Consider the following 25,373-nt stretch of genomic DNA (forward strand, 5'->3'; position numbering starts at 1 on the left):
AAATAAACCTCGTTTCGCCCCAGATGTGGCCTCGGGATGGCTGGAGCCTGCAGAAAATTCTGTGAGCCAGACATTGGACCCTTAAGAGTCCACGTTGTATTCTAAGGGTCCCCAGCCCTCTGGCGCAATTTCCAGCCTGGTGAAGGTTGCTCACATTATATGTCATTTCGGTCAGTCTTGATAACTCTGTTGTTTGACTGAACGTTTCTGAAGTGCTATTAGTGGTGTTGCTTGACTGAGCCTTATGGACCAACACCTTTGCCAACCGTTCCCCCTCCCGCTCTTCTCTTAGTGATACATGAGGCGCTTTGGGACCTTTCTGTACGGAAGGAGCCAGTTATGATGGTAGCTATCTCTCCCCGCCCCTTTCCCCTCCCTTTTCCCCCCTGCCCTCCAATCGGCTTGCTCGAGCAGCGGGAGCGGCTGGAGCCCTGGACTGCCGCCGCCGCGCACACGCCCCCTCCCTCCTTCCCTCCACGCCGAGGCGGGGGAAGCCTCTCCAGGGGCTTTGCGCCCTTAGCAAGATGCTCCTGCTCGGCGCTCAGGAGCCGCCTCAGAAGGACCCTTTCAGCTCCGGATAGCGAGTGGCGTCGGCCGTGCCCAAGCAACCGGGAGGAGGGGGGTGCTGCCGGGCTTGTTTCCCTCCCTGCCTCCTTCCACCCGGTTCCGGGCGGCGACTGACTGAGGCTGGGCTCCGCTAACCCAGCAGCCGGTGCAGCGCCGAAACCCGGCTGGGTGGCGGCTCGCCTGAGGTGCACGGATGTCGGTGCCCAGGTGCGACGGCGGAGGCGGCAGCAGTGGCGCTCGTCCCGCGCGCTCTGTGCAAGGCCGGGACTGGAGAGGTAAGAGCGCAGCGCGCGCTCGTGTGGCGCGTGTCTGCCTGCGAGTGCGGGGGGGACACAGCGCGCGTGGAAAGTACAAGCGCCCTGGGGAGCGGGGCCAGGCGGCGTTCACGTACGCGGCCGCAGGAGCTGAGGGGACAGGAGCTGCTGGAATCCCGCCTCTTCCAGCCTGCCTGGGAGCGCGTGGATTGTCCTCCTGGCCCGGGGCTATTTTTATGACTTGCTGCTGCAAGCGAGGAGAGGCTTGTTTGCAGCCTGCCTTTCTTGGCCTCGCCTAAAGGAAGCTGGAAGGACTGGGGGGGGCAACATGTCGTTCGTCTTCCCGCCGGGGCGAGCTGCGACTCTGCGAACTGGCTGCTTGAAGCTGCGAAGGACGGCTGCCTTGTGCTTGGGGGAACTTGGCCTCCCTCCCCACCCCACAAGAGCTCTCCTTTGGGGAGGTGGCGATGCGCCCCGCTTTCCAGAGCGGACTCCCTCGTCTTTCCTTCTCGCCTCAGGTCTTCCTCCCGTGGCAATGACAACCCGGAGGCTTCCTAGTGCTCCATCCCGGGGCGCCAGTCCCATGTTATGAAGCGTGTGGAGCGTGGCGTCCTCCGCCCCTCCTCCCCCTGCTGCTCTTATTTCTGTTGGCCCCTCGCCCCTCCTTGTGTTTACCATGCGCTGCCCGGGGCGGGCTGGGCTGGGCTAGGCTGCTGCTGCTGCTGTTTCTGTTGCCGACAGGAACTGCTCCTGACCTCCAAATCCACTGTCGTTTTCTCCTTCCCTGCAAATACACTACCATTCAGGAAGTGGTTAATTTATTGAAAACATTGGATGTGCAGAGAGGACTGTAAGCTAGATCTTCACAACTAGATCATGGTATCGTTATGGAGGCTTAGTGGCAAGGGAGTGGCACTCCACACGCGCTCAGAGGCACCCCTCTTTGTTGTGCTTTGAACACTTTTAAAGTCGCAAAGCAGCTAATGAGCACCATATGGGCATATTTCCTATTTTAAACCAGGTTTCAGGGCATCAGAGAGATGGCTGCAAAAATTGGAAGGATGTCAGGCCTCTGGTGCTTTAGGGATGCTGGGCTTTGCATCCTTTTGAGCTTATGGTGGCTGTCTGAAAAAGCTAACTAAGTGTCTCCCAACCATTAGTTACAGTATCTTTTTTGACTGCATTGTTTTGGGCTGTCAGTTTGGTGAGGTAGACACCTCTCTCTCTCACCTTACCATTTTCTGTTCAGCTCTCTGCTAGCAGTGCTAGTATTGGGTGTGATGGATAGTCCACTTACCATACAAATATTGTATACAACAGTGACTAGTTCCTGCAGGTGCTTCAAGGGAGTAAACAGCCCCGAGGTCTGTGAAACAATGATGTTGTGCTTCCTTAGTTTGTTGTGCAAACTAAGGAAATACAGTTATAAGCAAGATTTGTTACTAGTTGTCATGATCACTTTTGGTGGAGATGAGTTTGCATGCATTTCTGTGTCATGGGTTGAATGTGCCTCTAGTACCAAGTCTGGGCTAAATGCAGGTCCCTCAGCCTGAGTTAGTTCTCTGCCCTGTAGCAGCATGGCTCATTGATGGACCAAGAATAGAGTCAGTGCATTTCCGGTGTAGAAATAAAAGACTAAGAAAAGAAGTTGGGAGATGCTTCCATGTAAATGTTTCCTAATACGCTGAACGGTGGCACTGTGGATTAAACCACAAAGTCTAGGGCTTGCAAGGTCGGCGGTTCAATCACCATGATGGGGTGAGCTCCCGTTACTCAGTCCCAGCTCCTGCCAACCTACCAGTTTGAAAGCACATCAAAGTGCAAGTAGATAAATAGGTATTGCTACAGCAGGAAGGTAAACGGCGTTTCTGTGTGCTGCTCTGGTTTGCCAGAAGCGGCTTTGTCATGCCGGCCACATGACCTGGAAGCTGTACGCCGGCTCCCTCAGCCTATAACGCGAGATGAGTGCCGCAACCTCAGAGTCAGTCATGACTGGACCTAATGGTCAGGGGTCCCTTTACCTTTTACCTGGTCACTCCTGTGTGGAAAGGGATGTAATTACAGCACTTAAGTTGTAATGTTTGCCAATGCTATATGCATGTGAATTGCTTTGCATTGTGCTAAAAAGCAATGATTGGTTGTAGCTCAGCGTGTATGCACACAATGATTTATCCAACATGTGCACAGAATTAGTATATTATTTAAGTTATGCATGAGTTGCACACCGTTATCTGCACACGTGGCTTCCATGTATGAAATCAACAATAATGTGAAATGGTCCTTCCATGAAAATAGATTCATTCTGATCTATTCCACTGTTATATTTTTTGATACATCTGTGAATTTCAGGAGCATTCTCATTAATAATAGAGCTAGGATTTGGGACAAATGGCCTTTATAGTTGACACATCAGTGTGAAATAATTTTGTTCAATTGTATAGAGAAGAGTGATGTATGGCAATTGCCTCTTAGCTTCTGGTTCATTGTCAGTAATTTGTTTAGTATTTGCAATGGACAGCTTACACAGTGGATCCCTGCATTCCATAGGTTGGTTAATAGCACAATCCTATCCTATGCTGTGTGCTCAGAAAAAGAGATTAACAGCACAATTCAGTGAATCCCTACTCAGAAGTTTCAAAGTCTAATTTTGGTCAATGGGTCTTCCTCTCGGGTTACTATGTATAGGACTGAGGTGTATACACACTTGCTTGGGTGTAAGTCCCACTTTGAATAGAAGTGCATAGAATTGTGCTATCAATCTCCTTCCCTTCTCCTATACCTGGCAGCATACAGAGAATTCTCCCAGTGTATAATTCAGAGTTAAAACAAAGTACAGTAGACATCACATATGATGTTATTTACTAGGTTCTTTCTTGGTCAGAATATAGGGTTCTGTCCTGTAGAGTACAGAACAATATTATTATTGCTTGAAATCGCAAATCAAGATTAAGTTAGGGCCGTAGATTGCAGTGAGAGATGGTAATTAGTTTAAAACAGGGGTAGGCAACCTAAGGCCCATGGGCCGGACGCGGCCCAATTGCCCTCTCAATCCGGCCTATGGACAATTCAGGAATCAGCATCAGTAGAATGTGTCCTTTTATTTAAAATGCATCCCTGGGTTATTTGTGGGGGCTGCCTGGTGTTTCTACATGAGCAGAATGTGTGTTTTTATTTAAAATGCATCTCTGGGTTATTTGTGGGGCATAGGAATTCGTTCATTCCCCCCCCCCCCAAAAAAAAATAGTCTGGCCCACCACATGGTTTGGGGACAGTGGACCGGCCCACGGCTGAAAAAGGTTGCTGACCCCTGGTTTTAAATATGTTTTTAGGTCTTTCAGTTCCTATGTAATTATTGAGAAACAGAGTGTGGCCTTTGATTGAGTTGGAAGATAGAGTGCACCAGAAGGTCATCCTCTGTAGTTCAAGGCTTAAGCTAGAAGAAGGAGTGGGCTGTGGCTGGAGCAGTGTTAGAAACTCAGATATATAAATGGATCGCCAAGCGGCACCTTAAACCTAGGCTATGCTATGGTTGCCACAACAGAATGTCTAGGCACCATTTCCCCCCTCCCCCTGGAGATGAAGTTTGTTGTTATTATTATTCATTTCATTTCTATGCTGCTTTATATTTTAAAGAAAAACACTCAAAGCGGTTTACAACACATTAAAACATCAAATAAAACAATCCAGAATGAAACAGATTCAAGTGTCAAGGAAAATATTTCAGCTCCTTCTCTAAGTGGCAGTTTGCTTTCCCCATATTTATTTACCTGCTTTGTTTATGTAGCTGCCCCATAGTAGAAGTACTCTAGGAAGCTGGTGTGGTATAGTGGTTAGAGCAGGGGTTGGCAAGGTTTACCTTGCCTGGGCTGGTTTACTCCCATGGAGATCGCTCTGTGGGTTGGATTGCGTCTGCGAAGACACAATTTATGGTGCCACGGAAGTGAGTCCGCACTCTGGGCTGCGCTGGTTTAGCGGAGTGTGCGGGGACTTGCCAACCGATGGCTCAGTTTGGGGGTGGCTTGTGGGCCATTTAAATGACCCCCGTGGGCTGCAGGTTGCCGACCCCTGGGTTAGAGTGTTCGACTAGGACCTGGGAGATCAGGGTTCAAAGATCCCCACTCAGTCATGAAGCTCACTGGGTGAACTTGGGCCAGTCATAGCCTCTTTACCTACCTCACAGGGTCATTGTAGGGATTAACTGAGGAGGGGGTGAACCATATACACCTTGGAGAAAAAGGTGGGATATAAATGCAATAAAAAAGCTCTTCTGCTAACCTGCGTAAGGAAACTGAAGGGGCCATAGTGATAGCCACAGTTATGAGAGATTTATCGCCCCAGCCCACTGCTTCTTGCTATTTTGGAAGGCAGTCTACACCTGCCTAATGATGAGGCTTGTTTCCTGTGGACAACTCTGTTTTGGCTGTATAGTTTTTCAGTCACTTCAGAAGCAGGAATTATTTATGGATCTATTCAGTTTTGAATTATGTAGTGCCTTCAGTAATGGTGACGCTTCCCCCTGGAGGTCCCCAGAGCAATGCACATTCTTAAGGCTTATCTCCACACCTTGTTTTCTTTGCTTTTGGAATTTTTCAACAGCCAGTGCAGACACAAATAATGTATTTTATGTGTTGTTAAGATAGTGGGGCGGCTTGTACCAACACAGTATTTTCCCCTCTCAGGGAAGAATTGCCTCATCTGGTCTTTAATTGTGGTTTGGGGATATATCAGTGTTGACATTAAGCATAGTTAAGGCCTGAAGTCCCCAAGGTGGCACCCAATGCCCTTGGATGCTACCCTTGGACACCAACTTTTGATGCCTACAAAGGCCTTTCCATATGGGTTTTCTGGCTTTTGGTTGGTTGGTGGAGATGCCCGTGTGTACTTTTTAAAGGGCATTTTCTCTTTCTGTGTTTTGCTTGTTGCAGGTAAGTGTGTGTGTGTTCCTGGCAACCACTAGCTTCCCCCCCTGTGGGATGGGTATGTGGTGCTTCCCACAGAAGTTTCTTACATTTCCAGGTGTCAAAAAGCATTGGACCCCTGGTTAACGCTAACCAGAATTCCTAACCAAGGCTTGTAGCTGGATAAGAATATTTAGACTTAATCATATTTAGTCTTAAACATTGGTGCTAATGCACCCTTTAGGTTTGGTTAAATGGGGGATCCATTGCAGAGAAAGATTGGGCTCTGTGTGTGATCCCATAATTTCATGGCCTGTTCCTGATCTCATAACCACATTTAAGCCCCCCCCCCTTTTACAACTGCGCTGGCTGCTAGTGCACCTGTTAAAAATGGTCTAAGGCAGGGCGGTCCAATTTTTCATTCCAAGTGGGCTGCAATAGTACTTGTTGAGGACCACGTCAGAGCCCTCATGCCTCCTTCCCAAAGCCCAGCACCTTGCTTACTCAGCTTTGGGAAGGCAGGGTGAGGATTGGGGGATGTCAAATGTTGCTGACAGCCACAAAAACACCTTGAGGGCTGCATGTGGCCCTGGGGACTTGTGTTGGACCACCCTGGTCTAAGGTACAAACTAATTTTTAAATCATGCCTGAGGGCGGGAGAAGAGTAGGGGCAACAGAGGGGCAGCACCCTGAGTGAACACAGACTACAGCTTTACTGAATGGATGATTTCAACCAGTTTGGCACCAAGAGGACATGGACCCCCGTGTTGTAATGCCTGCCTGCTGATGAAACAATGGAAGGGTAAATAGCACGAGACAAGATCGGCAAGTCACCAACTGAGACATGTGTGTTAACCGCACTCCTAGCATCATATCCACACACCCCGACATCCCTTCTCCAGCTGAATGCACTTAGGAGCCTATCTGCAACAAGGAGGAATCCTGATTGCTAAGTGAGTAAAAGTCAGAGGTGGAGTTGGCAGAGGTGCGAATCCTGAAGCTGCTAAGCTAGTGTTATGCCTATTACCGGTACTGTATGTGTCATCTGGAAATACTGTAAACAGCATTCATGCACATGTTCTGTAAAATAATTCTCATTCCATCTAGTTAACCATCCTTTTCCCCCTTCAACTTTATAACTGCATCAGGTGCCTCCTTCTCCATTTAAAATTGCCAGAAGAATGGAGAACGAAGTACTTATTCATCATGCTACGCAGTTTCATAAACTGAGAAGAAAAGTATTTCAAAGTGAACATATGTTAACAGTGCACTAAACTTCCTTCCTTCCTTCCTTCCTTCCTTCCTTCCTTCCTTCCTTTTTTAGAATTCTAATTATCTTTTTTAGAGTCTAATCCCAGCAATTTCTCCCTCTGATTTGAACTAGCACTTTGCTGTACTCTTGTGAGAAAGTAAAGTACTGTACAAAAATTTGAGTTGGGGATACAGAGTGAGTTTATACCCTATAAACCTTGGCTTGTCTACTTCTGTTTATTGACAGCACCAATATAATGATGTTTTGTCATTAAACTTAAAGTTTTGATGCACACAATGTAACAAATGTTTATGGAGCTTGTTTAACAACCTTTGCTTTAACTACAGTTACTTTTCTGTTTCAAGTGAAATACCATCAACTGCTATAATAGTGAATTGATTGTTATCTCCCTGTGTTAAATGAGAACCGTGAGATTCATAGATTATGTGGTGTTTGCAATAATGGGACATAATTCTATTTATTTATTTAAAGGATTTATGTACTGTCATCCTTCAATGAAGCTTCCAGCATGTTTTACAAAGTCAAAGTCAAATGCACAAACTACTAGAATCTCTGTAGTTTGTCCTTCCTTTTCCCCTAGCAACCAGGATGCATCTTTCCTGTGGCGGCGGGGGGGGGGGGGTGTTCTTCTGAAATCAGGTACTCTCTAGAACAGTGTTTCTCAATTAGCTAAGTACTGCAGACCCCTTTTTTTTCAAAAGCTAAGCCATGGACCCCCTAGTTTTGAAAATGTTGATATCTCTGTAGTAGTGGGTGGATTACATAGACTCCCTCAGGTCTGTCGACCACCAATTGGGAATAACTGCTCTAGAATATATTTTCTGCAAATGCTGTTACACAAAAAGTGTGGTAGATGTTAAAGAATCCCCTTCCCAAATGGTAAATGAAAAATGTGAAAACTTTGCAAAGAGGCTTAGGTATGTCTCCTGCTGTGCAGAGGATGTAAGTGTTAAGAATTCACTGTATACCGGTAGTTAACCTACAGTACGATGGAATGCATGTCTACTCAGTAGTATCCCTCTTGGTATTAATGGCACTTACTCCCACATAAGCAGGTACAGGTTGTCAGCCTAAGCTTTGGTTTAGGGTTGGCATTGTGGAAAACAGGTTCGTTGTGCCTTTAACAGCTGTATCTCCACCATCATGCTTTTGCAGTTTTTTTGCAGATAAAGTTGCTCAGATTCGGAAGGAGGTAGACTCCACTGTGGGAGCAGGGCCGGTGCGGGAGAGTGCTAGAGCCCTGTCTAGTCATGTTACATGGGATCAATTCCAATCTGTTGCCTCCGAGGATGTGGACAGGCTGCTTGGACGAGTGAAACCGACCACCTGTCTCCTTGACCCTGGCTAATAAAAGCGAGCCAGGAAGGGCTGGGCAATGTGGGGTCGTGAATGCTTCCCTCTGCAAGAGGTGGTCATTAAACTGCTTCTTAAAAAAACATCTTTAGACCTGGCCAATATGGCCAACTATCGCCCAGTCTCAAATCTACCATTCTTGGGCAAGGTGATTGAGCAGGTGGTTGCTGAACAACTCCAAGCACACCTGGAGGATGCGGACCATTTGGATCCCTTCCAATTGGGATTCAGGCCTCATCATGGGACTGAAACTGCCTTGGTCGCACTGGTCGATGATCTCTGGCGGGCTAGAGACAAAGGTGAGAGCTGTTTCCTAGTTCTGCTGGATCTCTCAGTGGCCTTTGTGTTTGGTGCCCACAGCACTCTCTCAAATTTTGAAATGTGTCCAGTAGTCCAGAATGTTTGGCGAACCCTGCATTAGTGTATAGAACCATTAAAAAATATATATCTGTAGTTATTTTAATATGGCTAACATGACTTCAACAAGAGTGAAAAGAATTCTAAAAATCATTTTCTCTGGTATTAAGTTAAAAATACATTGGCAGTTGCTTCACTGTTAATGTGAAAACCTATGATCTAGGGGAAAAAAGTGGTCATGACCTTTTTCAGTTCCATGGCTGGAGTTCCTTGGAAAGGAATTTCACATTAGCGTGGCAATGTGTTATAACAAAAAAGTCAGTCTTGTCTTCTGAATTAAATATTTCTTTTCTCTTGAGACTGCAAGCCATAGCCTCCAGAAGATCAAAAGTGATTATGAGGCTCTGGGCAGGAAGTTGAAGCAATTAAATGCACAAATTGTCATCTCATCTGTCCTCCCAGTTGAACGACATGGGCCAGGGAGAGAGGGGAAAATAGGGGAAGTGAACAACTGGCTTCGCAAATGGTGCAAACAGGAACGGTTGGATTCTTAGATCACGGTCTGCAGTTTCTTGAAGACGGACCTCTGGCAAGTGATGGGCTGCACCTCACAAAGGTTGGGAGGAATGTTTTTGCCATGAAACTCAAAAACCTCATCAGGAGGGCTTTAAACTGACTTATGCTGGGGAGGGAGACAGTGGTCCTGAAGGTAGGAGTTTATCAAGTGCTGAAGATGATCACCCAAATGTCAAGGACCAAATGGAGCAAACAGCACACAGACCTAGTGGTGGGAGGAAAATATCCTTAAATAAGAGACATGGGGGAATGATCAATGGTTTTCAATGTCTGTATACTAATGCACAGAGCATGGGAAATAAACAAGATGAACTTGAGCTCTTGGTACAGCAAACTAAATACGACATCACTGAAACCTGGTGGGATGAGTCTCATGACTGGAATGTAGTAATAGAGGGATACAATCTATTTCAGAGAAATAGACCAAACAGGAAAGGAGGAGGATTAGCGTTATATGTCAGGGATGTGTATACCTGTGAAGAGATCCAGGATTTAAAACTTCAAAGCCAAATTGAGAGTATCTGGGTCAAAATTAAGGGAGAGAAAAATAACAGTGATCTAATTGTGGGAGTTTACTATAGATCCCCAAGCCAAACTGAGGACACAGATGATGCCTTCCTGGAACAGATGACCAAGCATTCTAAAGGAAGTGAGATAGTAGTAATGGGGGATTTCAACTATCCTGATATTTGTTGGATGTCAAACTCAGCCAAGAGCATAAGGTCGAACAGATTCCTCACTGGCCTTGCAGACAATTTCATTGTCCAAAAAGTGGGAGAAGCAACAAGAGGATCAGCCATTTTAGATCTGGTCCTAACCAATAGTGATGACCTGGTTAGTGGGGTAGAAGTGGCAGGATCATTAGGTGGGAGTGATCATGCTCTTCTGGAATTTATTATTCAGTGGAAAGGAGCAACCAAGCATACTAAGACTCAAATCCTAGACTTTAAGAAAGCCGACTTCAGAAAATTTAGGGAAATGCTGGGTGAGATCCCATGGACAGAAATACTAAAAGGGAAGGGAGTTCATGATGGTTGGGAGTTTGTTAAAAGGGAGATATTAAAAGCACAACTTCAGGCAATACCAATGAGACGGAAACATGGAAGGTGCCTAAAGAAGCCAGGGTGGCTATCTAAAGAACTTTAAACTGAGTTAAGATTTAAAAGGGGTATGTACAAAAAAAATGGAAAAAGGGGGAAATCACCAGAGAGGAATTCAAACATATAGCCAGCACGTGTAGAGACAAAGTCAGAAAAGCTAAAGCACAGAATGAACTCAGGCTTGCTAGAGAGGTTAAAAGCAACAAAAAGGGCTTTTATGGGTATGTCCGTAGCAAAAGGAAGAACAAGGAAACAGTGGGGTCACTTAGAGGAGAAGATTGTGAAATGCGAACAGGGGATAGAGAAAGGGCAGAACTCCTCAACACCTTCTTTGCCTCAGTCTTCTCCAAAAAAGAAAACAATGCCCGACCTGAAGAATATGGAGCCGATCATTCAGCAGGGGAAACACAGCCCAGAATAAGTAAGGAGGTAGTACAAGAATACTTGGCTAGTTTAGATGTATTCAAGTCTCCAGGGCCAGATGAACTACATCCAAGAGTATTAAAAGAACTGGCAGAGGTGATTTCAGAACCACTGGCAATAATCTTTGAAAATTCCTGGAGAACAGGCGAAGTTCCAGCAGGCTAGAGGAGGGCAAATGTTGTCCCTATTTTCAAAAAGGGGAAAAGAGAGGACCCAAACAATTACCGCCCAGTCAGCCTGACATCAATACCAGGAAAGATTCTAGAGTGGATCATTAAGGAAACGGTCTGTGAGCACCTAGAAAGAAACACTGTGATCACTAAAAGTCAGCATGGGTTTCTGAAAAATAAGTCATGTCAGACTAATCTGATCTCATTTTTTGATAGAATTACAAGCCTGGTAGATGAAGGGAATGCTGTGGATGTAGCCTATATTGATTTCAGCAAGGCCTTTGACAAGGTGCCCCATGATATTCTTGTAAAGAAGCTGGTAAAATGCGGGCTAGACAATGCTACCATTCAGTGGATTTGTAACTGGCTGACTGACCGAACCCAAAGGGTGCTCATCAATGGCTCCTTCTCATCCTGGAGAGTAGTGACTAGTGGGGTGCCACAGGGTTCTGTCTTGGGCCCAGTCTTATTCAACATCTTTATCAATGACTTGGATGATGGGCTTGAGGGCATCCTGAGCAAGTTTGCAGATGACACCAAATTTGGAGGGTTGGCTAATACCCCAGAGGACAGGATCACACTTCAGAATGACCATAATAGATTAAACAACTGGGCCAAAGCAAACAAGATTAATTTTAACAAGGAGAAATGTAAAGTACTACACTTGGGCAAAAAAAATATGAAAGGCACAAATACAGGATGGGTGACACCTGGCTTGAGAGCAGTACATGTGAAAAGGATCTAGGAGTCTTGGTAGACCACAAACTTGACATGAGTCAGCAGTGTGATGCAGTAGCTAAAAAAGCCAATGCAATTCTGGGCTGCATCAATAGGAGTATAGCGTCTCTAGATCAAGGGAAGTAATAGTACCACTGTATTCTGCTCTGGTCAGACCTCACCTGGAGTACTGTGTCCAGTTCTGGGCACCACAGTTCAAGAAGGATACTGACAAGCTGGAATGTCCAGAAGAGGGCAACCAAAATGGTCAAAGGCCTGAAAACAATGCCTTATGAGGAATGGCTTAGGGAGCTGGGTATGTTTAGCCTGGAGAAGAGAAGGTTAAGGGGTGATATGATAGCCATGTTCAAATATATAAAAGGATGTCATATAGAAGAGGGTGAAAGGTTGTTTTCTGCTGCTCCAGAGAAGCGGACACGGAGCAATGGATTCAAACTACAAGAAAGAAGATTCCACCTAAACATTAGGAAGAACTTCCTGACAGTAAGAGCTGTTCGTCAGTGGAATTTGCTGCCAAGGAGTGTGCTGGAGTCTCCTTCTTTGCAGGTCTTTAAGCAGAGGCTTGACAGGCATATGTCAAGAATGCTTTGATGGTGTTTCCTGCTCGGCAGGGGTTTGGACTAGATGGCCCTTGTGATCTCTTCCAACTCTATGATTCTATGATTGTTCCATGGGGTCACGAAGAGTCGGACATGAGTAAATGACTAAACAACAACAATGATTGTTCCCCCCCCAAATAATTTTATTGATTTTTTAAAGTATTATTTTTTTTTACAAAGATTCAACCATCCAGTTCAAGAATACATTTAGTAAAAAATTGCCATTGCATAATACAATCCCATATACATATTTGGGCTGAGGCTCTCATATTTTTTGGTATAGCAAAATTATGTTTGGACGTTGTCATGGATTTGGGCTCAGAGCATTATGGGAACTGCAAAGAGTCATGGGACTTTGGTTCTTGAGAAAGAGAACGGCCTGGGAAAGTAAACTTCTGAACTTTAAGAGAAAGATTTCTGGTTCTTTTGATCCCGTGTAACCCTGCAGCTGTGAAATCTCCCATTCCTGTGCGATAAGAAATTAGGGAGGAAACTCTGTCCGGTGCGTTCTGAGAACTGAAGGCGTTAATTGCCCTGTAGGTTGATTAATGGGTAAACACAAGACATCTGTGTAACCTCTATTTGATTGACAAGACTAACGGTTGTGAGTTCTTTGATTGGATTATTCAAACCTCAACTCTAACGTAGATTGGATAATGAGCCATAAGCCCACGTGGAACACCTCAAGGTTTTTGGGGATTTAAGTCTGTTAGAGATGAGGGTCGTTGTCCTCTTTTGTCTTGCAAAATGACCCAGCAAGGTACTGATGTCCTGCTCACCTTCAAAGAGCCTGAGAAAGACTGAGGTCTGCGTGGCTCTTGACTGCAATTTGCCGGATGGAGAGATGCAGTCTTGGATCAACCTATTCTAAGTTTGTACTTGTAAGTTAGCTATGCTTTATTGTTTTATCTTTGTATTCCCTTTGTTTTGAGAACTGTTGCATGTTACTTTGTTTATGCTATTTTATAATAAATAGTTAAAAGAGATTCTTTTTTTGTGTGGATTTTGGTCCTTCCTGGTCGCACTGCTAAACCCAGTCCTAGGCTGCTTTGCCCCTACCAGGCAGGACGTGTACTCTTTGTCCCGGGAGGTCTGTAAGCGGACCCTCCCCGGGTGGTGGCAGCGATACCGGTTAAGGAAGTGTTTAAAACCCCTGTTCCAGCCATAGAGGTATAGCCAGACCCTTCCCCGGGTAACGCAAGCAGCCCCAGCAGCCTCCGGAGGGAGAGCTGGCGGTGCAATACGGGAAGAGGTTGAGGGTACTGAAAGGCTGAAACATCACATGTTGGCAGCGGTGTGGGATGCGACTTTGTGGCCAGAAAGTGGACAAAATCCTTTGGTTATAATCCAGTTCTCAAAAAAGGGGTACAAGCGTTTTTATTTTGCTAGTGAGTTAGGACAATGGCAGCAGGCTTGCCTAGCGAGATTTTACAAGCTTCGGAGGAGTGGCAGCAGGAACGCAGCACCCACCCTTCGTATCGTTTTGCGGAACCAGATGATCGGTCTATGCCAAGGCAACCGGTTCCAGGAGTGTATTCTCCTTTAAGAGGGGCTGAGGAGTTAGCCAGAGAAGCCGAGAGGGAGCACGCGGAAGCGTTCAGGAGCCCTCGGTCTGCACATCAAAGGTGGACACAGCAGCTGGAGGAGGCGGGGCTGGGAAGCCAGGATAGGCTAAGTGTGCGCGCCTCACCGACAGCGGAGAGAGAAACACCTTTGCAGCGGCAGCGGGAGGTGGAACAAGTACCAGTTGCACCGTACCCAAGACCAGTTGCCGGAGAGGTTGTGGTGAGACCCCGGGAGATGACTTCCCCACCCCCACGCAGAGTAGAATGGGCCCGTGAGGACGTCCAGGGGGATCCATACGCACAACAGAGACCAGAGCAGATGGGTCAGCGCACGAGCGGGATGCCGGCGGCCAGCCCTGAGAGATGTGGATATCAGGAACTGAGGACTCAGCTCCGGGAAGACTATCCATACGCCGAAAGAGAAGATCCAGAGTTTGAGGCGCAAGGCATTTCTGAGAGCCGGAGGGCATATGTGGCGGAAAGTGAGTATCAAACTTTGCCTAAGAGATTTATGGAAGGTGTGAGACTAAGGGAAAGACACTATGCGGGTGGGGAAACTAGAGCAGCCAGTCCCCAAGGGGTTAAACCTTTGGAAGATTCTTGGGAACTGCGGAGGCGACCCCCCCCTGCATATGAAAGAGAGAGGATGCCCCGGGCTGAAGCTTTACGATTTGCCCAAGCAGAACTTCAGCGCAGACAAGCGAGAGGCCCCAGCTCTCTTCCTGCTCTAGAGTATTACAGTGATTGGCAAAGAGCTGCAGTGCCTAGACAGAGGGAACTGAGTCTCCAGGACATTAATCTCAAATATTTCCCGACTCACGACCCAAATATGGATGTTCTATCCTATTTAACCCTGTTTGAGACCACGTGTGAGGAAATGGCAGTTCCATACCGGTACTATATGCCGATCCTCAGGTCCCTTGTGAAAGGACCTCTTCAAGAGCTGATGGGGACGCTCTCACGAGAGCAGATGTTCAGTTATGAAACATATAAGCAATTGGTGGAACAAAGATTTTCGTTGGATTCTCAGCATTACCAGCAGGCATTTAGGAGGGCTGTTAAAGTGCCGCCTCATGAGAAGTTCCAGTTATTCGCTGCGAAGTTAGAACAAAACTTTGGGCTGTGGTTAGCGGCTGAGAAAGTGCAGACTTTTGAACAACTGAGACAACTGATGCTCTTGGAACAATTCCAGAGAAGTTTGCCATCTGAAATTGCAAGTTTGGTTGCGGATAGGCACCCTCAAAACCTGCAGGAATCGGCTAGATTGGCGGAGGAATTCCGTTCTCATCGGGCGCACATGGCTCAGAAGCCGCCGATGGGAGGGGGCGGGACCCGGATGGGCCCACCCGGGCCAGCTAGCTCAGGCACGGCTCTTAAAGCTACGGCGCAACTAAAGCCTGCCGATTCTAAACCTGCATTTGGAAAAAGGGCAGCATCTCCAGGCCGAGGAAAGGAAAAGGTGACCCCCTCTTCGGGTCTGTGCTTCCTCTGTCACGAAAGAGGGCACATCAAAGCCCAGTGTCCGATGCAGTCAGCTAGACGGTCCCCAATGGCTACGTCAACCCCAGCGGTGCGCCAAATCGCGCAGCCGGGAGAGGATTGGGATGAGGAGATCCGGCGTGCAGGAATCCAGGGAAGAGCGGAGGAGTGTGGCCCTGAGCTGGGAAGGGGGAGAGGGTTGGAACGGCCCCAGGGAGCAACCCCAACACCCCCGCCGGTTGCAGCGGCCCCTCAAGCAGCGAGATCCAGCGGATCCCCAGCGCCAAGTCAACCTGAGACTTCAGCTGAATGGGCTAAGATGCATTTCATGGCTCCCATTCGGATAAATAATATCAGAGTTAGTTCCTATCGGGACACAGGTGCGGATGTTACCAGCGTATCTAAAGGCTTAGTACGTCCAGGGCAGGTGCAGCCCCAACCTTTGAAAATCACTCCGTTTGGGACTGAGTCTATTTACCGCCCAACGGCTATTGTTGAAGTGGAGTACCAAGGCTACTCAGGAAACCAGCTAGTTATTCTACATGAGCCTCAGGATTGCCATGTTGCAGCCCTGGTGGGCAATGATCTTGCATTCCTGGCTCACAAGCATCGACAGTCGTCCACCCTGCAGCTGATCCGCCCATTGGAGCCACCTGGAAGGAGGAGGAGGAGACACCTTCTCCAGTGGGGATTTACGTGCCAATGGAGGGCGGGGATTGTTTTGCTATGGGAAGCTTGGAAAAACCAAGCCTTGAGGGGGAAGAAGGGGGGCGGGATATTGTGCCTCTTTCTTCTGCAACAGCCGTTTCAGCACCATCCAGCGTGGAGAGGGGGAGTTCCCCCCTCCCTTGCTCCTCGGCTGAGGAGGAACTTGAGACTGCTGAATTAGGAGACACAGCATGCCTGGCGAAGGAGCAGCAAGAAGATCCTACACTGCAGTCGTGTCGGGAAGCGGCCGGCGTTACTCCGAGGGGGGAGAGGAGGGCCCGCTTCCTCTACAAAGAAGGACTTTTGTTTAGGCAGTATTGGCCTAAAAGGGTTACAGACCGGGACTCTATTTTGCAGCTTGTGGTTCCTGAAATCAGGAGGGAAAAGGTTTTGAGTATGGCACACTCAGGAGGGCTTTCTGGGCATTTAGGGGTGCAAAAGTCTTTGGAACGCCTTACCCGATATTTTTATTGGCCCCAAGTGTACCAGAGTGTCCAACAGTATGTACGCTGTTGTGATGTATGCCAAAGGGTGGGGCACAATCGGGACAGCCCCCCTCACACCCTTCAAAGTATTCCCTTAACAGCGGGAGTCTTTGCTAAATGGGCTATAGATTTTGTAGGTCCTTTGCCTCGGACCCCCAGGGGGAAAAAATATATAGCCACGATTATTGATTATGCGACTAGATATTGTTTTGCTGCCAGTCTTACTAATACCAGAGCCCCAGGTCTAGTACAATTTCTGTTCACTGCCTTTTGTTCCATGGGGATTCCCCAGGTTTTGATGAGTGATTTGGGACCCAATCTTTTGTCTGATGTGGTTCAACAGGTTCTGAAATTAATGGAAATACATCACCACACTTCTGTGGCATATGAACATCGTATGAATGGATTAGTGGAGCGGGTGCAGTCCACCCTGACTTCTATGTTAAAGAAATGTGCATTGATCCATGCGTCTAGCTGGGATCAGGACTTGCCCCTGGTGGTAGCTACGTATAATGATTCCTACCAAGCAAGTCTGGGGTATGCTCCTAATCAATTGGTTTATGGGAGATTGTTGAACAGCCCTCTGTCCATGCTTAGAAAGCAGTGGGACCAGAGTGAGGATAGCCTCCAATTACCCTCTGTGGCTGAACATTTTCAGGCTTTGACCCAGACGTTGGCTGAGATTTGGGATCAGGCTAAAGCCAACCTGGAAGAAGCACGTAAAGAGTATACCCGCACCCATGATGTGAAAGCTGTGGAGAGATGTTTTGAGGTGGGAGACAAGGTTCTGGTACTGAGACCCACACGTCCACATAAGTTGTCGCCTAAGTGGAGTGGACCAGGTGTGGTTAAAGAGAGACTTAGCTCTGTAAGGTATGTGGTAGAATGTCCAGAGCTACACCCATCTCCTCGACAATATCATGCCAACTCCATGAAATTGTATTGTGAACCCGACCCCAAAAGGGTCTTGGCTATTGCTGGAGGGCATGGGGGGGAGTCTCATTTGCCTTTGGACCTGCTGCAGGAGTTTAAGCAGGCTGGCTCCCTTGAGGATATTTTAAGATCTCCAACACTGAACGCCCAACAGGCTAAGGAGCTATATGAGGTTTTGTTGCCCTTTGAGTCCGTTTTCAGTACAAAACCAGGTCGGACTCATTTGGCCCAGCATCATTTTGAAACTGGCACTGCTGCTCCCATTGCCTCACGACCATATCGTGTGAGTGAAGCCCATGCTCAGTGCATCGAGGCAGAGATCAAGGAAATGCTTGAATTGGGAGTTATAGTTCATAGCACTAGCGCCTGGTGTTCCCCTGTGGTGTTGGTTCCAAAAGGGGAGGGGCAGGTTAGGTTCTGCGTGGATTATAGAAAAATTAATATGGTAATGGTGCCAGACGTCTTTCCCCTGCCTAGAGTGGATACTCTAATTGAAAAACTGGGTCAGGCTAAGTTCATCTCAGTCTTTGACCTGACTAAGGGGTACTGGCAGATTCCCTTATCACCTGAGGCTTCTGAGAAATCAGCCTTTGTTACCCATATGGGTTTATATCAGTTCAAAGTCCTTCCTTTTGGACTTAAGAATGCCCCTGCCACGTTTCAGCGCTTGATTAATTCTTTAATCGCAGATATGAGCGCCTACTGTTGTGCGTACCTGGATGACGTATCAATTTTTTCAAATACCTGGAAGGAGCACTTGGAGCATGTGCAGAGTGTGTTTACTAGATTCAAAGAAGCCAATCTGACTGTAAAAATGGCAAAGTGTCAATTTGCTCAAGGTGAAGTGGTTTATTTGGGTTTTCAGGTTGGCTCAGGCTATATTAAAGCCCTAGAAGCAAAAGTTCAGGGGATCCAGGACTGGCCCCGACCCAAGACCAAGCGGGATGTGTTATCTTTTCTGGGAGTGGCCAATTATTATCGTAGATTTATTGTACATTTTGCCACCATTGCCGCTCCCCTGACTAATCTGTGTAAAAAGGCGTTGCCTACCAAAGTAACTTGGACGCCAGAGTGTCAGCGGGCTTTTGTGTTGTTGAAGCAAGCCCTGACCAGTAATAAGGTGATGCTAGCCCCGGACCAGCAGAAACCCTTTGTGGTCCAAACGGATGCTAGTCATACAGGACTGGGAGCAGTCCTGCTGCAGAAAGACCCCGAGGGGGAGTTGAGACCGGTGGTTTACCTAAGTAAGAAGTTACTACCCCGTGAACAAAATTACTCCACCATTGAGAAAGAGTGTTATGCGCTTTTATGGTCTCTCTCCCGGCTGAAGGTTTATCTTTGGGGGGCAGAGTTTCAAGTGCAGACTGATCACTCGCCTTTATGTTGGCTATCACGCATGAAAAACTCCAATCAGAAACTGTTACGGTGGAGTCTGGCTTTGCAGGACTACAATTTTACTGTGGTTCATATCCCTGGAAAGCAGAATGTTGTGGCGGATGCCCTCAGTCGCTTGTATCAGTCTGTTATGATTATTATGATTCTCACAGGCTGGGTGTCCTACCTTGCAGGGCTGTGCGGAAATGTGGGACGCCTTGACCCCAAATTTCCGTTAGGGAAGGGGGTGTCATGGATTTGGGCTCAGAGCATTATGGGAACTGCAAAGAGTCATGGGACTTTGGTTCTTGAGAAAGAGAACGGCCTGGGAAAGTAAACTTCTGAACTTTAAGAGAAAGATTTCTGGTTCTTTTGATCCCGTGTAACCCTGCAGCTGTGAAATCTCCCATTCCTGTGCGATAAGAAATTAGGGAGGAAACTCTGTCCGGTGCGTTCTGAGAACTGAAGGCGTTAATTGCCCTGTAGGTTGATTAATGGGTAAACACAAGACATCTGTGTAACCTCTATTTGATTGACAAGACTAACGGTTGTGAGTTCTTTGATTGGATTATTCAAACCTCAACTCTAACGTAGATTGGATAATGAGCCATAAGCCCACGTGGAACACCTCAAGGTTTTTGGGGATTTAAGTCTGTTAGAGATGAGGGTCGTTGTCCTCTTTTGTCTTGCAAAATGACCCAGCAAGGTACTGCTGTCCTGCTCACCTTCAAAGAGCCTGAGAAAGACTGAGGTCTGCGTGGCTCTTGACTGCAATTTGCCGGATGGAGAGATGCAGTCTTGGATCAACCTATTCTAAGTTTGTACTTGTAAGTTAGCTATGCTTTATTGTTTTATCTTTGTATTCCCTTTGTTTTGAGAACTGTTGCATGTTACTTTGTTTATGCTATTTTATAATAAATAGTTAAAAGAGATTCTTTTTTTGTGTGGATTTTGGTCCTTCCTGGTCGCACTGCTAAACCCAGTCCTAGGCTGCTTTGCCCCTACCAGGCAGGACGTGTACTCTTTGTCCCGGGAGGTCTGTAAGCGGACCCTCCCCGGGTGGTGGCAGCGATACCGGTTAAGGAAGTGTTTAAAACCCCTGTTCCAGCCATAGAGGTATAGCCAGACCCTTCCCCGGGTAACGCAAGCAGCCCCAGCAGCCTCCGGAGGGAGAGCTGGCGGTGCAATACGGGAAGAGGTTGAGGGTACTGAAAGGCTGAAACATCACAGACGTTGTTACAAGTAACAGAGTAAGTAGAAGCAAATATCACTAAAAGCTTAAAACTGTTTAGAATTTACAGCACAGTAACTAATATTTATAGGAAGTTGCCAAGGTTGAAACAGCTCAGTAATTAGGCACTCCATGTTGCCAAGTTGTAGAAAAATAGGAGATAAAAACTTAAGCAGGACAGCCTGCAGTTATCTGTATGGGTGAGTGAGCTGCAACAAATTTTATTTGTTTATGAAGGAGTGACTGAGCTATTCATTCACAAATATGGTGTGACTTTAGACTTGACAGCTCAAAGCAGACATTTCTAGAACAGTCCATAGAAACGCAAAAGATCATATGGTCAGATCCAGACGTGTAGAGAAGGTACATGTCTGCTGTGTATTTAATGGAGGTGAAATGATTTAATTAACCAATAGGATTTCTATACCACTTAATCCTCACAATCCTTAATCCTTCTATGTGGAAACATCACTAAACATCACTAAAACCTTAAAACTGTTTAGAATTTACAGCACAGTAACTAATATTTATAGGAAGTTGCCAAGGTTGAAACATTTCATGAAATATAAATCTGATTTTCCATAAATGACGGGGTTAGCACCGCAGAGAAAGCCTTCATAAACAAAACTGTATTCAGTAGAGGCACAGACAACATTGTGCTAGGTGTCTGTCTGATCTCAGCTGGTAATTGATTCCAGAGAGCTAGAGCTGCAACACTAAAAGCCTGGTTTCTAGTACAGACTAAATGCACCTCTTGTGTACCACCTGAAACGTGGTCCTGTTACATTTGCACTGAGCGTAACTTGGGGAAGGTCCAGCATTGTGGATCATCAGCAATGAGGTTCAATTGCTCATATTCTGCTTCCATTCTCTAATACCTAATTAAAAATCATCAGATTTTGCAAGATGAGTGAGAATGCTACAGGAGCTCCAATAATGCTTTGTTTCCTGAAACACATAACTGTAGAGAAATAACACTTGAAACATTCTTTCCCAAAGAAACAACATTTTTTGTTTGTGGAAAATAACAAACACTTATGTGTCTTTTTGATCTCTCAGCTACAAACCAGTTAGGTGAGGAAATTCCAGAATACAAAAGTGTCTTAACTTGGTCAAAGAACAGATGGTATACATTTGAAGAAGAATATGGCACATCTTTTCACCTACCCGGTACTTAAACTTCTCATAAGTCAGTATAACCTTTTTCTAAAATACATTACTGTACCCTTCAGCTGTGATACTAGTAATAAGAATGCAGAGTTTGCCCTTTTCTTTTGTTGTTGTTGTTTAGTCGTGTCCGACTCTTCGTGACCCCATGGACCATAGCACGCCAGGCACTCCTGTCTTGCACTGCCTCCCGCAGTTTGGTCAAACTCATGTTCGTAGCTTTTCTTTTAAGCTGTAATAAAAATGTTCTCTGGTATTACAGATAATTGAAATGGGAGAATATACTATCTCCTTCCCAAACAAACTTTTATTGGATAAAACAAAGGAAATCTGAGGAATGCTGCTGTTTTGGGTTAATGTGATTTTAAAGGTGAAAAAGAAACTGTGGCTTCAGCTGAACTCTTGACGTGCATGTTCACAAACTAGTCAAAGGTCTGCCAAAGTGTGAGAGGACATGTGGTTCCTTGTACAGAAGACTTCTTTTAAATGTTTGTCTTTTCAATCCAAATAGCTGTCCCTTGTCCCAAAGCAAGAGGAGCATCTCCACACTCTGCATTAACTTGAATATAGAAGCCCCAGGTTTTAGCATATGATTCTGGAATTGCCTTTGAAACAGATACAAGATTTGGGCTATAGTCTAATGCAGGGACCCAGGTGGCGCTGTGGTTAAATCACTGAGCCTAGGGCTTGCTGATCAGAAGGTCGGCGGTTCGAATCCATGTGATGGGGGTGAGCTTCCGTTGCTTGGTCCCAGCTCCTGCCAACCTAGCAGTTCGAAAGCACGTCAAAATGCAAGTAGATAAATAGGGACCGCTACAGCGGGAAGGTAAACGGCGTTTCCATGTGCTGCTCCAGTTTGCCAGAAGCGGCTTTGTCATGCTGGCCACATGACCTGGAAGCTATACACCGGCTCCCTCGGCCAATAATGCGAGATGAGCGCGCAACCCCAGAGTCGGTCACGACTGGACCTAATGGTCAGGGGTCCCTTTACCTTTACCTAATGCACACTTAGCTAAGTAAACATGAAAAGGATGGATTTGTGAATGTGTTATTTGTCATTTTGTTCCTATCTTATTTTACATTCCATCAGCTAATACTGCTGTAAAAAGAAGGCACAATGTAGAAGTACAGTCATACCTAGGGTTAGGGCCGCTTCAGGTTGGGCGTTTCTGGGTTGTGCACCGCGCCGAACTTGGAAGTTCTGGAACTGGTTACTTCTGGGTTTTGGTGCTCATGCATGCACAGAAGCACTAAATCGTGCTTTGTGCATGCGCAGAAGCGCTGAATTGCAACCCGCGCATGCGCAGATGCAGCGCTGAGGGTTGTGAAAGCTGTGGGTTGTGAACATGCCTCCTACACGGATCACGTTCGCAACCCAAGCATCCACTGTATAATAACAATGTAAATGGCAGGAAATGGAACATTTTTGTAGTGTACCTTAAATCAGATTTGAAATGAATATGTACTTTTAAGGAGAGGGGTGTCATGAAATTGCCTTTTGGTTATTGCTGACCAGCAGAGTGGAAAAAAAATCATTAAAAAGTAGTCATTGTTTAAAAGAACCAATTTTGATTTTAAAAAAAACACCAGTTATGTTAACTGCCACTTAAAATAGCCTGGATTGAAAGAGATATCTGAATGTAATAAACAGATGAAGGCTACCATTCTGAGCCGCTCAAAGTGCTGCATATGGTGCTCTGTCTAGGGGGGCTTTGTGTTTTTCTTTCCACCAACAGCCCCTTAAATGCATGAGATGTGAAGGAACAGCCACAAGGAAATAACTGCTGCCACCTCCTCCCTCCTTGCACAAGAGTTGGCAGGTGGGTTTGCTCCTGAATCAATGACCATTTATTGGACAATAGTGGGTTAAACCGTGCTTTTTATGTAAAATACTGTAACGGGCCCAGAGCAAAAATAGACTACTCTTATTGATAAATAATGGCACAATGAGTTAGGTATTTATTAGTAAGCAAACTAGGTAAAGGTAAAGGGACCCCTGACCATTAGGTCCAGTCGTGACCGACTCTGGGGTTGCGCGCTCATCTCGCATTATTGGCCGAGGGAGCCGGCGTATAGTAAGCAAACTATGAACATTTAAACCAAGGGTGGGCAACTTTATTCAGTCTGAAGATTGCATTCTCCCATGGCCCCTCTTCTGGGGGCCATATGCGAGTGGTGGGGGAGCTCCAGGGGCAAATGCAGGCAGAGCAATGGATGTAGCTCTTAACTTTGTCCGGTAGTCTACATTCAAGCCACACAAAAGTCACACCTCTCTCCATCCCTTCAAGCGAGAGGCATTATTGCAGGTCAAGGATGCATTCCAGTTAGACAAAAAGCCCAGAGAAAGGCGCAGAGCAAGACTGGTGTAGCCTGGTGAGGGAGCGTGGCCTAGCGGGTGTCCTGAGGGACAGTCAGAGAGGTTTAGAAGGATGCATTGCATTCCTCACCCCTATCAACCAAATGGCTCAGATATTTAGCTTCCATGTCATGAGGAAACAATGTTACGCTGAGGGCCTTCCAGCCTTTGCATCTAGCGAATATTTGGCACTTTTCCTTCTAGTAAATGATATTGCTTTATCACAAGACTCAAATACTGTAGAACTCTTTAGAACCAGTTAAGACATGATGGCTAAACTATGGTTAGGCCAATGTGAACATGCAATGTGAACATGCCGTGTGTCCTTCTCTTCAGTAGGCACTTATTCACTTCTGGCTTTATGATAACCATAGTAATCTGTGATTGATACCCAAGTTGGGCAAACTATAGTTGCTGCTAACCTTTGTTTGTTTGTTTCCAAACCAAAAGTCTCCATGTCTATTAAAGTGGGATAAGGTTACTTTAATGTATGGTGTGGATGTCACCTTAGTAGACCTGATTGAGTGGCTCTGCTTCCCATCTATCCATAGTGGAATTGGTTGCTAATTTAAGGAATACACTGGTACCTTGGTTTGCAACCGTTTTGGATTACAACCGTTTTGGATTACAACCACGTAAAACCTGGAAGTGCGTGTCCCTTTTTTGGATTACAACCAATGTTTCTCGAAGGCCTCATTGGTGAAAGCGCGCCTTGGGTTACAACCCGTTTTGGTTTACAACTGGACCTCCGGAACAGATTATGGTTGCAAACCAAGGTACCACTGTATATCTAATGCTATGAGTCCAGTCACAGAGGGTATTGTAAATTGAAGAGAGAGGTAGGTGATTTTTTTTACAAATGCAGTTTTCTTGCTACAGTCCCCTGTGTGCATGCGTATGCACACACACACACACAACATCACAGAGTTGTGGGAACATCTAGAACAGTGTGAGAGGTGGTGCAAAAACTACATCCAAGAGTCTTCCATTGATGTAAGAACAGCATCTGATACATTTTTATTGACCCTCCCCCAGGTACTACTTAGCATGCATGCTTGTTCAGGAATGGATGAATGAGAAAACTTGATACAGTGCTGATAATCAGTTCTCTTCGCATGAAAAAACCACCTCAACACTGCATGCGGTTTCCTCTTTTAAAAAGACCTCCTGTGAATCCTAGAAGTTTCCTGCAAGTGTGAACCTGAAAAAATGTGTGTAGATAGGTGTTGCATGGCTTTTGTGTATATATCATGTTGAGAATATTAACTATTGTGAAATTTTCTCCAAGGAATTAAAAAAATTAGAGATTGCAAATTGCCATTGCATAATACACTTCCATATACATATTTGGGCTGAGGCTCTCATATTTTTTGGTATAGCAAAATTATGTTTGGACGTTGTTACAAGTAACAGAGTAAGTAGAAGCAAATATCACTAAAAGCTTAAAACTGTTTAGAATTTACAGCACAGTAACTAATATTTATAGGAAGTTGCCAAGGTTGAAACAGCTCAGTAATTAGGCACTCCATGTTGCCAAGTTGTAGAAAAATAGGAGATAAAAACTTAAGCAGGACAGCCTGCAGTTATCTGTATGGGTGAGTGAGCTGCAACAAATTTATTTGTTTATGAAGGAGTGACTGAGCTATTCATTCACAAATATGGTGTGACTTTAGACTTGACAGCTCAAAGCAGACATTTCTAGAACAGGGAACAGGGAAACCGCGATTCGCTAGACGAATTTTTCATAAAACGAATTCGCCTAGCGAG

At 46.0% G+C, this 25,373-nt stretch overlaps 1 protein-coding gene across 1 annotated transcript in view; it reads left to right on the plus strand.

Annotated features, from left to right (window-relative positions):
- Positions 1-464: 464 nt before the first annotated feature.
- PFKFB4 (6-phosphofructo-2-kinase/fructose-2,6-biphosphatase 4) overlaps positions 465-25,373 on the plus strand; it is an 81,733-nt gene continuing 56,824 nt past the window's right edge. Inside the window, exon 1 of the mRNA XM_035106180.2 lies at positions 465-842. Coding sequence (XP_034962071.2) covers positions 761-842 — 82 coding nt within the window. The 5' untranslated portion in view covers positions 465-760. The remainder of the gene's footprint in view (positions 843-25,373) is intronic.

Source organism: Zootoca vivipara, chromosome 2 (assembly GCF_963506605.1).
Source record: "Zootoca vivipara chromosome 2, rZooViv1.1, whole genome shotgun sequence".
Taxonomy (NCBI): Eukaryota; Metazoa; Chordata; class Lepidosauria; order Squamata; family Lacertidae; genus Zootoca; species Zootoca vivipara.